This window comes from Halichoerus grypus, chromosome 2, assembly GCF_964656455.1.
Source record: "Halichoerus grypus chromosome 2, mHalGry1.hap1.1, whole genome shotgun sequence".
NCBI classification, from domain to species: Eukaryota; Metazoa; Chordata; class Mammalia; order Carnivora; family Phocidae; genus Halichoerus; species Halichoerus grypus.
In genome coordinates, this window is record NC_135713.1 from 193,325,188 (window position 1) to 193,341,099 (window position 15,912).

General features: G+C 48.9%; 1 protein-coding gene across 2 annotated transcripts in view; it reads left to right on the plus strand.

Annotated features, from left to right (window-relative positions):
- ITGB3 (integrin subunit beta 3) overlaps positions 1-15,912 on the plus strand; it is a 49,305-nt gene that overhangs the window by 24,762 nt on the left and 8,631 nt on the right. For both annotated transcript variants that reach the window (XM_078065878.1, XM_078065879.1), the window contains 9 exons: positions 1,388-1,550; positions 2,383-2,544; positions 4,424-4,519; positions 4,942-5,031; positions 5,780-5,914; positions 7,142-7,571; positions 11,860-12,082; positions 12,981-13,081; positions 15,176-15,295. In XM_078065878.1, the coding sequence (XP_077922004.1) occupies positions 1,388-1,550; positions 2,383-2,544; positions 4,424-4,519; positions 4,942-5,031; positions 5,780-5,914; positions 7,142-7,571; positions 11,860-12,082; positions 12,981-13,081; positions 15,176-15,295 (1,520 nt within the window). The remainder of the gene's footprint in view (positions 1-1,387; positions 1,551-2,382; positions 2,545-4,423; positions 4,520-4,941; positions 5,032-5,779; positions 5,915-7,141; positions 7,572-11,859; positions 12,083-12,980; positions 13,082-15,175; positions 15,296-15,912) is intronic.

Here is a 15,912-nt window from a genome sequence, read left to right on the forward strand (position 1 = left end):
CCTGTCTGGCAAGTGAGCTGGCCTGTGGATCTGGAGTGTTGTGTCAATAGAATCCAAGGCTGTTTGGAGTGTTAGTAATTGCCAAAACCTCTATGACCCTTGGGACCCAGAGGATTAGACAGATGGGCATTTAGAAAGGGTGGAAAATTTCCAGAAAGAAAACTAATCACCTTTTGGCCTTGGTCACAAATAAGTAGGAGATAAGAGAGAATGGGAGGGAAATGAGATAAAAAGTAGAGAGAAATTTATGGATAAGTAAATAGAGGAGTTATGATTTCAGAAGGATTGATTCCATTGTCCTCCTCATCATCCAGAGTATGAGACGTACAGAGCCAAAATGCAAGGCATTATGTCCTAGAGGAATATAAAAAGAGTAGAAATGATATTTATTGAACCTTCTAATAAATTCAAAAATTGTTGAGTGTGCCTCTGTTGACACTTTGTTTTTTTTTTTTTTTTTTTTTAAAGATTTTATTTATTTGACAGAGAGAAAGACAGCCAGAGAGGGAACACAAGCAGGGGGAGTGGGAGAGGGAGAAGCAGGCTCCCCGCTGAGTGGGGAGCCCAATGCGGGGCTCGATCCCAGGACCCTGGGACCATGACCTGAGCCGAAGGCAGACGCTTAACGACTGAGCCACCCAGGCGCCCCATCTGTTGACACTTTGGCTTACAACTGAATGAATGGCTTATTTATTTAATTGGTGGAGACTATAAAGATCCACGGAGTATAATAATTTAAAATGATGGTTATTGAGCCTGACAATATACAAATTTACTTTTTAGTTTTCAAAATTATATGATGTACCCTTTCAACCTGTCTGAGTTGTAAAGTTTCCCCAGTAAAGGTGTCAGCCATCAATTAAGCCACTGGGCTGGGGACAGAAATGCTCCCATCCAGCGCAGATCTATCAGTTTGTTGATGGTTCATGGACATTAAGTTATTGATGAACTTTTGCTTTATCATTGTGTTAATGTTACTTTAGAGAAGTGTTAAGCCTAAGGTGATAGCAACAACTATCGAGTCTCACTCTGACGTAAGTGCTTTTCATGAATTAACTCATTTAAGCCTCAAACAGCTCTTATGAGAGATGACCAATCATGTCCTCATTTTTATAGAGAAGCTTGCCTACAGTCCCATGACTAGGAGCTGGGACTTGAACCCAGGCAGTCTGGTTCCACAGCTCACTGTCTTCTCTTCTAGGCTAGCTGGAGGGAAAGCCAATGTGACAGGAGGGGTTTGGAGTCTGAACTATCTGGGTAATTGTGGTTGTATAGCATAGGCCTGGGCAGTGTGCTATCCATGTTTGTCTCTCCTTCTGTCCCTCTCGCTCCCCATGCGGCCTTTTCCATCAGGGTATCTGCTTAAATTATCCCCCTCCCTCCCCAGTATGAAGACCACCTGTTTGCCTATGTTTGGCTACAAACATGTGCTGACGCTAACTGACCAGGTGACCCGCTTCAATGAAGAAGTGAAGAAGCAGAGTGTGTCGCGGAACCGAGATGCCCCAGAGGGTGGCTTTGATGCCATCATGCAGGCTACAGTCTGTGATGTGAGTTTGGAGGGCACGGAGCACCTGGTGTGGTTGGCATAGATTATAATGGGGGAAGGAAGTGGTTCAACTGTGGGGATTTGTGTGTGAAATAAGAGCCAAGTTTTGTACAGTATGAGCAATAAGTTTCTCCTGATATGCAACCTTTGTTCGTATCACCCCCTGACCAGAGCTGACATTTTTTGAACCTCAGTGATCCCAGCTGTTTTCTGGAGAGAGCATCATCCTGCCTTCTCTGGAAGAGTCAAGGCTGGGTTGACTTAACCTTAGCAAAGTGGGCAGATGTTCAGATGGGATTTCTTTAGCCCCGCCCAGCTCTGCACATGCAGGCAGGTTTCTAGACAGGCCATGGGATTATTGTTGGAAAAGTTATATTTGGAGTTGAAGTAGGTGTCTTTCAGAGGCTTGAACTAATCAGCTGAGACTCCTTTCCTAAGAGAACAGAAACCCTTGAATTGGAAAAGCTCCAGCTTGTGTTCCAAGGCCTGGGGCTGAAGCCGTTCTTCACGATGACTTACTCAGCCCTTCAGGCGTGGAAGTCCTTGGGTCTTTGTCTTCTACCAATGACAAGGCTGAAGTTGCTTTCTCTCTTTTGATTTTTTTTTTTTTTTAAAGATTTTATTTATTTATTTGACAGAGAGAGAGATAGCGAGAGCAGGAACACAAGCAGGGGGAATGGGAGAGGGAGAAGCAGGCTTCTTGCCGAGCAGGGAGCCCGATGTGGGACTCGATCCCAGGACTCTGGGATCATGACCTGAGCCGAAGGCAGATGCTTAACGACTGAGCCACCCAGGCGCCCTTGATTTTTTTTTTTTTTTTTTTTTTTAAACAGGAGAAGATTGGCTGGAGGAACGACGCATCCCACTTGCTGGTGTTTACCACTGATGCCAAGACCCATATAGCGCTGGATGGAAGGCTGGCAGGCATTGTCCAGCCCAATGATGGGCAGTGTCACGTTGGAAGTGACAACCATTACTCTGCCTCCACTACCATGGTGAGATTCTTGGTACCACCTGTGGTCCCAATTCACTATGGCCAGGGCTGCCCTAACTCAGGCAGAGCCTTCGTGTGACTATGAAAATGGCAGCCCTTCCCCGGGGCAGGACGCGGGGCTTGTTTCAGCCTGTCCTCCCACTGCCTCCCATACCAGCTGGACACCGTCATCCAGGGGACAGACGGCACAGCCATTATAAGTGTTCCCGGCTGTGGTCATTGCGGCCACCCCCTCCGCTGCCTCCAGCAGCAGCATGGCATCCAGAATGGACCCGAAGGACTTTCGCGGGTCCAGCTGGAAAGCAGGCCTGCCTGTCTCCTCTGTACAGATTAGCCTCTTCTTGGAACACCATGCTCACTTGTGGTTATTGGAAGAAGACAGAGGAAAAAGAGACACAGATCATCAAAAGAGCAGAGATCTGTTCCTGTGGGGAAAGGTTGAAGGGCTCCAAGTCATTTAGCTTCAAAGAAAGAAGTTTAGCTGATACCTGAGAAGACTTCTGATAAGTTGTTTTCTATGGCCTTAGAGGGTCAAATAAGAGGAAGGGAGTTTAATTGCTGTAAGCCATAAAGAAATGTAAGACCCTCAGAATACTGATACCCTGGATATCTGGGGGTAGGTGTGAACTCTTTATCTCTTAAAGACAATACTGCAACTCCTTGTCTAGGTGGCTTAATGGTACACCTGTGTAAAGGCAGGAGTCTGAGCTGGATGATCTCATGAGCTCCCTGCAAGGTCTAGGATCCCAGGGACATGTTCACAGTTCACCAGCTTCCCCACTGTGGCTTGAGTTCCTTGGTGTCAGCCCTATCCAAGTCGGGCACTGCCAGGCATTGGGTGAGTCAGTGGTAATCATTGATACCTAATCTAGGCAAGACACCTTACCAGGGGCTGAGGGAGATAAAGGGACTATGTAAGGTCATCCCCTTTTTAGTTCAGTTGAGGAGATGTGCTACCAGGAATACACGATGCGTGATTAATGCTAAAGGGGTAGCATAGTCAATAAGGGCTTCGGGATTCAGAGGAGGAAAGCTCATCACGAACTAGGGATGGTCAGGGAAGACCTCCCAGGGAAGGTGGGACCTGATCTGGGTCCTAAGGAAGGAGGAGGATTGCCAAAAAGAAGGCCAGTCCATGGGAGAGAAAGAGCAGGCTGGCTCAGTGGTAAGTAGAAGAGGAAGAGATGTGAATGCTGGTTGGCAAGGAAGGCTGAGACCACCACGTGCTGGTGCACCACGAGGATGCACATGCCAGGCCGAGGCATTTGTCAGTAGCTACAAAACGAGGAAACTTCACCCAATGAGGCCTGACACCTATGGGACGGAGAGCGAGGGGTAGGAAGACTCCGAGTTCCACTTTGCCGCTCCCTCCTTACTTCCTGCTCCTCACCCAGCCCTCTCTCCTCTGAGCCCCAACATCATCTTGTGATGCCACTCTTTGGATCTTCGCTTTGTTTTGTAGTTATATGTACCTGTCTTCAGCTCCAGACCATGAGCTCCTTGGCAGCAGAGACTATAATATATTTGTCATTCAATAAATGTTTGTTAAATGAGTTAGTGGAAAACAAAATGAGGCCTGACAGTACCTGGCTCATGGAAGCTGCTCCTTGGTATGAATGCGTTGAAGTCTAGTGGGAAGAAAGAGATGCTTGGTTTTGACACCACCAGCCTTTGCTTCTGCATCTATCCCTGGAGTTCACAACTGGGTTTGTGTCGCTACTTACTCCCTTGCCTCACATTGCTCATGGGGTGGAAAGGTGTAAACACCATCACTGTCTGGGCCATGGCCCAAATCAGCCAAATTCTAAGGTGTAGAATCCAGGGATGCATGTGAATAGAGGTGAATTCTTAACCAACCTCCATGTCCTCCCTTTTTACAGGATTATCCCTCTCTGGGGCTGATGACCGAGAAGCTATCTCAGAAAAACATCAATTTGATCTTTGCAGTAACTGCAAATGTAGTCAATCTCTACCAGGTGACTATGCCCCCAGGGCTGCCTGGAGTGGGGCCTGTGATGATGGGTGGATCTGTCTTGGGGACCCAGCGTGCACTACCATGGACCAATATTCCCAACCAGGAAAGACCCTCCTCCAACTTGTTCCCAGGAGCTAATGATTCCTTTTTATGGTTTCTCTCCTCCAACCTTGAACCTAGGAGGATGGGTGTGTTGGTGTTTGCAGAGCCAGAGGGGAGCCATTAGTGGGGGTGAAGGGTGTGAGAGGTTCTTTAGAATTTTATTCAGGGCTGAAAAACTGCTAGGTTTATTACTGGCAGTAACAAGTAAAATATCCCTTTGTTCCCTCAATCTTCATTTCAAGACCCTCAGTCTGATTTGGGGAGGGCCTTTGGAGACCACCATCTTCCTTCAGTCAGCCTTGCACATCTTTGTCTTCCTAGAACTACAGTGAGCTCATCCCAGGGACCACAGTGGGGATTCTGTCTACCGATTCCAGCAATGTCCTTCAGCTCATTGTTGATGCATATGGAGTAAGTGTCTTGCACTGGAAATGGGCCTGCTAAGAATCCTCCTCACTTGGCATGACCCAGGAGGGCTCAGATTTGGGAGTCCTGGATGCTAGTCCACCATGCAGCCTTCACTGCCTTCCTCTTATTCTTCTAGAGGCTCGCTGATGGCCAGCACTGGGAGGAATGCAGCCTTCTGAGAGAGAAATGGCTCAGAAAGGAATGCCTGGGAGTGTTAGGAGCAATGGGTAAAGAGCTTAGAGGAGGAGGTGGAAGGGAAAGAGAGGATGGGGATGGTGATGAGGAAGGAGCAGAGTCCTGAAATTGGAGGAAGGACAGGGTGAGGGACAGGGCTCCAATAGCAGAGAGAAGATGGAGCTGAGCCATGGGGAAGGTGAGGTTGGTTAAAAATTAGGTAAAAAAGGCTACTCTCCAAGGGGACCAGTGCTGGCACTCCCTTTTTGCACATCCATGAAGCTTGCAGGCGGGTGTAGCTGGTTTAGATTTTACCCAGACTCACCCAGGCACCAGTGGGGACAGAGAGAGAGAGAGAGAGAGAGAGAGAGAGAGCGAGGAGCAGGTCTTGCAGGAAATATAGTAAGAAACAGGTTCCTAGGGGTGCTCCCCTCTGGCAGCTTCTAGGCGAAACTCAGCATCTGGCACTGCTGGGGTGAGTCCAGGGCCCCCGATAGAATTTGCTTGGGATGAAATTGGTTCCTCTCCACTTCCTCTCAGCTCATCCCCTTACTTTCTTTTGCCCCTTTCTGCTTAGAAAATCCGCTCTAAAGTAGAGCTGGAAGTGCGTGACCTCCCTGAGGAGTTGTCTCTGTCCTTCAACGCCACCTGTCTCAACAATGAGGTCATCCCAGGCCTCAAGTCTTGTGTCGGACTCAAGATTGGAGACACGGTGAGGTGGGCTGAGCTGGGCAGGGTCTGTACCCCCAAGTGTCTGTGGACACCCCTCCCCTCCCTTCCTTGTACCTTCTTCCTGAAGGTCATGAGAGGTTAGAGATCATGGAGCTGCCCACCTTTTCCTCTGAGGCTCCTGTTGTCTAAACTTCTCTGTTACATAAACTTCACCATCAGGATTTTTTTAAAAAACATGCATGTAGGTTTCCTCTGTTTGCGTATGCATAGTTGATTGCAAATGAAAATATTTCTTACCTTCAGTCCCTAACCAGTCTCCAACCTCCCCCAAGGTAATGCCTTTCTTTCCTCTACAATGTACAATGACAGGGTCATCTGTAAGTATTTACTGAGCACTGACTTCGTGGCAGGCATCATTCTAGCTGCTGAAGATTCAACAGCAAACGGAACAAGCAAAAAGACCAAACACCCACTCTCATAGACTTGCGGAATGCAAACGTTCATTTTGCTCCTCCAGTCCCTCTATGGCCTCTGCAGCTTTCTTTCCTTAGCGGTTGGTTCTCTTCTGCTTCTGCCTAAAGGGGAAGGGCTGGTGAGAGGGAGGGAAGCAGAAAGGGGGAGAGCTATATCTATATCATCTGTATCTATAGCCTCTGTATGTCCATCTCTATCCCTCTGTCCGTATGTCTATCTATCTATATTCTAGAACAGGTGCACATACCCTATCCAAGAAATATTGGCTGGAAAGGTATATGATGGCACAAGTGATGAAATATTCATGGAAATGAAACAGTAGATCCTGAGCCTGTGGTTGGGCACTGTGTGGGGTTGTGTGGTGCAAAATAGTGCTTTGTGTGTCTTGCTACAAAGATATATGACATTGTGTAATCAGTCCAGCTAGCTTAGTTGGCCAGAGCAGAATGTTTATAAGATCACAGGTTCTGTTCTGCTTGAGCTGGCTTATTTCATATGTGGAATTAAAAAACCCCAACATATCTCATGACTAAATTACATCTGTGCACCCAGCCAGATATAACAGGACAACTGTCCCCAGGCTCTTCTTTTTGCTTTGCAGACCTGGGTCGTGGGGAGGCTGAGGAACTCCAGGTTGCTGGGGCATTAGACCCCCCAGTTTGTCTACTCCCCGGCCAGGGCAGGGCAGGGCAGGGCAGGGCAGGGCAGGGCCCAGCTTCTTTCCCTCCAGGGCTGGAGTGTTAAAAGTGTCCAGGTCCACCCGCGTCTGAATGCGATCCTACTCTCCTCCCAGGTGAGCTTCAGCATTGAGGCCAAGGTGCGCGGCTGCCCCCAGGAGAAGGAGAAGTCCTTCACCATCAAGCCTGTGGGCTTCAAAGACAGCCTCACGGTCCAGGTCACCTTTGACTGTGACTGTGAATGCCAGGCCCAGGCCGAGACTTCCAGCGACCGCTGCAACCATGGCAACGGGACGTTTGAGTGCGGGGTGTGCCTCTGCGGGCCTGGCTGGCTGGGGTCCCAGTGTGAGTGCTCGGAGGAGGACTACCGCCCCTCCCAGCAGGACGAGTGCAGCCCCCAGGAGGGCCAGCCCGCCTGCAGCCAGCGGGGCGAGTGCCTGTGCGGCCAGTGCGTCTGCCACAGCAGCGACTTCGGCAAGATCACGGGCAAGTACTGCGAGTGTGATGACTTCTCCTGTGTCCGCTACAAGGGGGAGATGTGCTCGGGTGAGTAGAGCTGCACGCGCTCCCGTCCCCATCCCCACGCGTGCTCACGCATCTGTGGCCTCTGGAAACTTTCGGCCAGGGCTCGGGTGGCCACGGGAAGGCCGGGCAGGCAGAGCCGAGTGGATGGTGTTGATGGTGCTCCACTCCCAAGGCAGAAAGCAGAAGGAGGTTCTCTTTAATCCCTCCCAGCTCCCCAAGTCCTTGCTCCTGGGGTACACACAGAAGCGGAAGTGAGCTTGGGCTCCGAGGGACTCCCCTCCTAGAATAGCTTGGGGCGAGTGGGGAAGCTCGAAGGTGAAGGCAGTTTTCTTCTTTTCTTTCACTTGCCCTTCTAATACTTTCAGTCACTGGTTCCTAATCCTTTCAAGGATAGGGACCAACCCCTTATGTTTAGGTAAAAAAAAAAAAAAATCACTGACTGATGGTAATTAGATTTTTGGTAGTTACAGGTTTGGAAAATACATGATATCAGACTATCTAGCAAAGTTAGCAATATTTGTTTTTGTTTTTGTTTTTTTTAAGATTTTATTTATTTGACAGAGAGAGACACAGCGAGAGAGGGAACACAAGCAGGGGGAGTGGGAGAGGGAGAAGCAGGCTGTCCGCTGAGCAGAGAGCCCGATGCAGGATTTGATCCCAGGACCCTGAGATCATGACCTGAGCCGATGGCAGACGCTTAACAACTGAGCCACCCAGGCGCCCCAGCAATATTTGTTTTACATGAATTTGTCTTTTCATCATAAGACTTGGACAATAGTAAAAAAAGCAAGACGATGGAGCACATTTAAGGAGCCCAGACACTTGGAATGATGGCGGGAAAAGTGTAAGCTCCGATGATATGTCAGCACTATTTTGTTGTCACTCTTGGCACTACTGTCCCAGATCTGTGCTGTCAAGTGTAGCAGCCACATGTGGCTATTTAAATTTAAATTCATCAAATGGAATTATAACTTAAGCAAAATTTAAATAAATTTAAATGGAATGAAAAATGAAAACGTCAGTTCCTCTTTTGAGCAGGAACCACATGTGGCTAGTGGCTGGCACGTTGGACAGCACATAAATTAGAAAGCATTGCCATTGAGGGGTCCAGCCTACAGATGGAGGATTATGATGTCAAGTCCTTCTACCTACAGGATACTGAGGTTTTGTCCTTCTCATGACAAAATTCTGTAAAATCTTGAGGCCCATTGAAAATCTCAAGCTGGTTTTTCCTGGCCCGAAAGACCACTCCTAGGATGCTTCTCCAGCTAGAAGAAATCAAAGTAATGTGAGTTAGTCTTTATCTGCAGACATGCTGACTCTCAGCATGTCTGAGTAGTTCCTGGGGCACTGGGGAGAGGTTTTTGCTGCGCTATGATCACTGAGGTTTGATCCCTCTTGTGACAGAGAGATCGAAGACATTTGCAAACTGGTTGGGATTGGTTTTTGGGTGTATTGTGTAGCCAATCAACAGATTATAATTGGCTTCTATGGTGATCTAATCTATGACTCAGATTGGCTTCCTTTGCACTGGGGCTTAATGAGCTGAGCTAATCTACCTAGATGTTCACTTTAACATCAGTCTAAGAAAGCTTGATTAGAAAGGTAAATCTGTGTCATTCTAAAACATGCCCTAGTAACATAAAAATGGCTTGTTTTTATTATCTGCAACATTGTTTCCTTTACTCAAGCCAACAAAATTTGAGTGAGAGATCGAGAGATGGGAGAGAAATGATAGGGAGAGAGAGATCAGGTACACACTAACACACACACAAACAGCAGTTTGAGTTAGAGGGTGAGGCAGGAATTTCAGCTCATTGTAATACTTAATAGTACTTACATCATATTCAAAGTGCCAAAGGGAATTGGTTAAGTTTGATGTGGGAGACCATGGGGAGAGGGTTGTCCTAGGAGAGGCCTACAGACAGCCTCGGGGGCACCAGGGACAGAGGGAGGTCTACTCCTCCTCTGTGCCTCGTGGTTCCTGGTCTGGTGTGATGCCCTGTGGGAGGGATCCCATCCAGAGTGGGTTTCCTTCAGCTGCTGGCTGCCCCGAAGCCATAAAACAAAGCTGCCTGGGTCAGCAGCCTGCTTCCTGCCTCCTACCGGTGCAAGAACAGCTTGTCCCCCGTGTGCTCCAGCTTAATTCATGAGGGAACCCCAGGCAGCCGCTGTAGTCTCTGAGAGGCCTCCCCCACTGCTTCCAGCCAGAGTGTTGTGTGCCTACTGGTTTCGGGTCTAGATCCTGTGGTGCCACCATCACACTCTCCAGGGACAGATACTCAGGGACACATACTTATTGAACACCTGTTCTGTGCCAGGCACTCAGTCCAAATGGGTGAACAGGGGTCATGCCTGATTCCTGACTGCTCAGCTTATACACCTGTTCACCACTGTCTCTCCCCAGAGCTGCTGGCCTGTGGTCTGTTCTTTGCCACAAGCCGTGGCTCATGAGGGTGGCACGCTACCACTTGGCTATTTCCCCAGGCTCTGGCCTTCCCCCTCCCCCCTCCCCACCGGGGTATGGCCTTTGTGGTTTCATGTTATCAGCACCCCTGCCTCAAACACCAGGGAGTGCATCCTTGTCCTCAAGGGACTCCCCACCTGCCACGTCCATGAGCGTAGATTGATCAGGCGCCCCTGAGCCAGGCTCTGTGCTGTAGTGTTGTGGGATCAAGAGGCATGGATAAGACAGTTTTCCCCTTAATTAACTTACCTAAGGATAATTCACAGCATGAGGCAGAACCTGCCCGGTCTCGGAAGTGAGGTATCCTTGGGGAATAGTTATAGGAGTCCACTGGAGAGAGACTCACTGTAGGCAGAGGAAGCCTGGGTGGCTTCATGGAGGAAGTAGGATGTCAAACAAAGGGCTGGCTCATAAAGCAGGGGAGAGGAGCTAAGCATCAGCCCAGAGGGTCAAGCTGTTTAGGGAGAGTGTTGGCCTTCCACAGGACCTGAAAGGCCTGCTCCTCCCTTTCCCCTCCCCCTCCCTCATCTCCACCCCTCCCCTGCTGCCTTCTTCCTATTTCCCTCCTCTTTCTTACACTTTCTCTTCATTCCTCACCGCCCTCCTCTGACTTCCCTGTGAACCCAGGCTCAGCCACCCTTTGGCTGGCGGGGTGCCCGTCCTGTGACATTACCACACTGTGGCTTCCTTTTATGGGCGGACCCTGCCAGGGCTTGCTGGCTCTAGCCTGCCACTCGACTCCCAACTTCACTCCCGGGCTGGCCTGGCAGACCGTCTTCTCAAAGATCACTTTGTTGGGCCGCACAAAGGGAACGCTATGGGACAGGGGTTTCTGAGGAGGCCGAGGCCTCTGAGTGCTGCCAGTCCTATGTGGCGTCGGCCTTTCCCTGTCCGGGAGCCATCACGAAAAGCTGGGTGTAGTGGACACTGTGGGGCCCCGCTCGCCTGGCTGTCACTGGGATGCTGAAGGTCCCAGCTAGCGGCCGTTTGAGCCTGCCCATGCACCTCCCTCTCCTCCACCATCTTGGGGCCCATTTGCTCACACAAGTGGTGTGGTTTTCAGACCAATTGAGGTTACTTCCCCCTTGCTCCCTGCCTTTCCTCTGATTAACAATCAGATTTTTATTATTCATCCACTTCTTCCTGATTCAGAATCCTTGAGAATGAGTCACCTTTTCTTCCGAGTTTGGGAGCCAAGTTTTCAAGCCTTGTTAAGTAATTAGGGGGATGTAGCACCAAGAGTTAAAACCTGCATTTAACCAACCTAACCCCCACCCCAGGCCCCTCTCTCCCATTCCTACACTCCTGCAGTAAAGTGAATAGCTCTTTCCTACTAGCGCTGCTGGTTCTTTGCAATACTATGCTAATACAGCACAGGGCACATGCTGAACGTGTATGTTTTCCAGGAATTTAGCTAGGACATAAGCTCCAGGGCCATAGGGGCCTTGCCTCTCTTGTTCACTGCTGAATCTCTGCTGCTCAGCATGAGCTCAAGCAGTGTTTGTTGAGTAAATGGATCAATAAACAAAACATTAATTGCCTGCCACCTGTGTTTCAGATGTTATGCTAATCACTCCTGGCGGACAAACTGATATGTCCTCTCCCATCGTGGAGCTCACAGTCTAGAAGGAGAAACAGATAGGCAAGCAAATGGGCAGATCGTAAGGGTTAAAATAAAGGTCCATGTAAACGCCAGGAGAACACAGGACAGGCAGTGGATTTGGCCCGGGGAGGATGGAAGGAAAGCACAGAAGTGCGGTGCTGACGAGGGGCGGCAGGAGGAGGGCGGGGGGAGGTGGGGACCCTCACCTGCTGCCGCCCCCTTGGGCTGTGTGCTTGCAGGCCACGGCCAGTGCAGCTGTGGGGACTGCCTGTGTGACTCAGACTGGACCGGCTACTACTGCAACTGCACCACGCGCACGGACACCTGCATGTCCAGCAACGGGTTGCTGTGCAGCGGCCGCGGCAAGTGTGAGTGCGGCAGCTGCGTGTGCATCCAGCCCGGCTCCTACGGGGACACCTGCGAGAAGTGCCCCACCTGCCCCGACGCCTGCACCTTTAAGAAGTGAGTGGGCTGAGAAGTGAGTTGGAGAGAGCGGGGTGCTGGCAGGCGGGGGAGGGTCCCCCAGGCTGGAATCCACCCCCCTCCCACTCCTCCAGGGTCTGTCTCTTACTCACCAAAGCTTTAGGAAGAAGAGTCCCCTGCGGCTAAGAGGCTAGCTTTCCTCTTTCCACTGAAGAGTTGGGGAAACGTTGGAGGGAGAGCCAACCAGGCAGGGGCCAAAGTAGTACCCTGGGGGCTCCAGGTGGAGAAACCCGCTCTCCTGGGCTGGCACCCTGAATCCCTGAGTTGGGAGGAAGGCTAACCCAGGGAGCTTCCAGGGGAATGTTCCTGTGCTGATATTCTGATTCTGTGGGAGATGTGGGGCTGCAGTTATGAAGGACACTGTGAGATGGGAGAAGGTCACGAGTATGTACTTCACTCATCTGGGGGTCAGGGGATGCTTCTGCCATTTCTCTTGCCACTTTAAGCAGGGCTGGACTCTTGGGGTGCGCAACCTGTGCATCTGTTCAGTGCCCCGTGCTTAGAAGAGCCCCACACTTGGTTTACCGCTCTGCTGGCCCTGTCTTGTAATTCTTAGTCATTTTTAAACAAGGGACCTGACATTTGCCTTTGCACTGGGCAACCAGATTACATGACCGGTTCTGCCTTTAGGGCTCCCCAGTCTGGCATAGGCTTCACTTCCTGTCATACTCTCGGTTGGGCCATGAAGAAGTTTAATGATGGTGCTGGGGCCCTCTGCCTGCCAGGCCTCCCACCCTGAACTCACAGACTTGACCCTCTGGGCCCCCGGGATTGTGGTACAGGTGTTTGTTTTCTGGTGTATGGAGGTCTGAGCCGGACTGAAACCTTGTAAGTTTGCTCTTCCCTTGTCTTAATCTCTGTGTCCTCTCTCTTTTAGGGAGTGTGTGGAGTGTAAGAAATTTGACCGAGGAGCCCTCCATGAGGACAATACCTGCAACCGTTACTGTCGTGATGAGATCGAGTCTGTGAAGGAACTTAGTAAGTTCAGTGTATCTCAGAGTTGTGCGCGCGCACACACACACACACACACACACAAACACAGCTTCTAAAATTGTGCAATTAACCCCAGAAACTGTTCAACTCTCATCAGTAACATGGAAGAGTAATTCCCACCTTAAAGGCATGTTGTGCGGACCTGATGCTTGCTAGGCACTCCCTAAAAGCTGGCTTCCCTGAGTCCTCCTGCACCTCTACTAATTGGTTCCACAGTCCCTCCCCATTCTGCTTCCCAGCACCCACAGACTCAGCAAGATCCTACAAATAACTTTTAAAGTATGCCTGATTTCAGACCCTAACTTTACCTCCTCAAGGAAAAGAAGACGATGCATCCCATTTTACAGATGAAGAAACTGAGGCACAGAGTGACAGGCATCATTTTAGGAAGCTAGTAAAGCATTTACTGAGTTTGCTTAACGAAGAGTGTTAAACAGTGCCCAGGCATACTGCTTTGCTGGTTTGGAGGGAAACCTTTACCTTTATGGATTTGTAGTTAAACTCATTATGATGGAGCCCTTCCTGGAATAAGACAGATAAAAATACAGTGGGGAGCGAAACTCTTGCTTGCAGTTATTCTGGTTTGTACTTTACCTTGACTTAAAAGGAGATAATCTTTGCTGCTGTCAGCACATCTGATATGATTATCTGGGTCAGCTTGGCATTGGCTGGTAGCAGGGAGATGGTAATCTCTCCCGAGATAGCCATCTCCCATGAAGGCAGGAAACATGTTTTTTAGTGAGAGCCACAGTAAGACACAGTCAGCTTCTGGCTGGAGTTTTACAGAAAGGGTCAGATCTCTGGACCCTTTGGCTAATATTAGAGGTGGGGCTGGGAGTGAGGATAGTGATTTGGGGATTGAGTTTGAAGACACAGCTTTTCCTCTGGAAGAGACTGGGTGTATGCTATGATTAGCTCAGCGGGGAGAGACTGCTGAGAGAAATGTGAGATGTTTTTATTACCTAGACCAGATGGATATCACAGGTTAGCTGATTAAGTATTTCTCATACTTCCTCCCCCCATGCCATGATAATCATAAAAATGAATGCTTGTTTGTATGGAATTGTATGACTTATAAAAGTTATGAAAGTGCCCTTTCATACCCACCATCTTATCCTTTTCTCAACAACCTAGTAAAGTAGAACTGTAGTACTGTTATCTTCATTTTACAGATGAGGATATGGAATTTCAGGCAAGTTACATAATCTGCCCGAACAAGTTAAGCTTAGAACTAAATCCGGAAATCCTTACCCTTTCCATTGTACTCTTATACCACTGGTTTTCTGAAGGCCTGTTGGGTTCAAGTCTGTAGGATGTGCTCTGAGACGCAAGTTCTAGTCCTGCTCCATCATGCACCTGTGGTGCAACCTTGGGACATTTGCTTAACCTCATCATGTGTCAGTTTTACCCATCCAGCTTCATCACTGGAGGATATAGTGCAGCTGATGGAGGGGTACCTATTGTTTCCCTGTCAGAATAAGATGTTTCAGAATCAGAAGGGATGAAGCCTACAAAACGTGATGGGAGTCCGAGAAGAAGGGATGGCTTGAGAGGAGCACTGGATCAGAAGCAGAAATGGAAGAAATATAAGGGCTGAGTCAATGAATTATTAAGAATCGTTGGGCAAGCAGAGAAGGGAAAGAGAGGGAAGGGAACACCCACTGTGTGTTAGGTATTGTTTACTTTATGCCATTTAGTTCTCTACCAACCTTGTGAGGTGGGGTATCATTTTCCTTTTATAGATGAAGAAAGAGAGAGCCAATGAGATCAAGTAACTTCCCTAGTATTACACAGCTGGCAGGTGGGAGGGCCAGGCTTTGAATCAGATCGTGGAATGTGTCATGTCCCTTCCAGAGGAAGGAATAAGAACCAAAAAGGGCCTGTGAGGGACAAAATACAGAAGTGAGGGTCACTAGAGGTAATTGCCAGGCCATCTCAAATCTAGACATCTTGCCTAACATCAGGCATAGGGTTTCCTGTTGCATACTTTCTCAGAAGTCTCATAACTGGGGCTTGGAGATGGCCCCATATTCCAGGAATTGACTCGCTTTTCATTCTTCCATCTTTTTCCTTCCTCAGAGGATACTGGGAAGGATGCAGTGAATTGTACATACAAGAATGAGGATGATTGTGTCGTCAGATTCCAGTACTATGAAGACTCGAGTGGAAAGTCCATTCTCTATGTGGTAGAAGAGCCAGGTGAGTGAACCCTAAGGGCCATGTTAAGCAGTAATTTCCATCCATTGCTCCTCTTACACAGAACAGCCAGTTTAAGACTGACCTTACAAGTGATAAGTTAGGGCCTGTCATTGGAGTATGGGTGATATTTAAATACATATATTAGTGAGAAAGCGACTTTGCTAATTGAGGAGATAGAAAAATAAGAAGGTGGGTAAGGAAAGGAAGAAGGTAGAGGGGCGCCTGGGTAGCTCAGTTGGTTAAATGGCGGACTTGATTTTGGCTCAGGTCATGATTTCAGGGTCATGGGATTGAGCCCACGTCGAGCTCTGCGCTCAGTGTGGAGTCTGTTTAAGATTCTCTCTCTCCCTCTCCCTCTGCCCCTCCATCCAGTCATGCTCTCTCTCTCTCTAAAATAAATAAATAAAACCTTAAAAAAAAAAAAGAAGGTAGATATGGATCCCATGAAGGGACAAAATATATCATGGCATTTTTTGAGGTGACAATGTTAAGAAGTAAGGAATTTAAAGTCTAGGACTGTTCAGCATCTGCTCTACTAAAAGTAGGTGGTTGCCAAGAGCAACCTGCTTGCTGCTTCAGAGGAAGGCCTGATGCTTTGAGGTGTTGACCTTACCAAG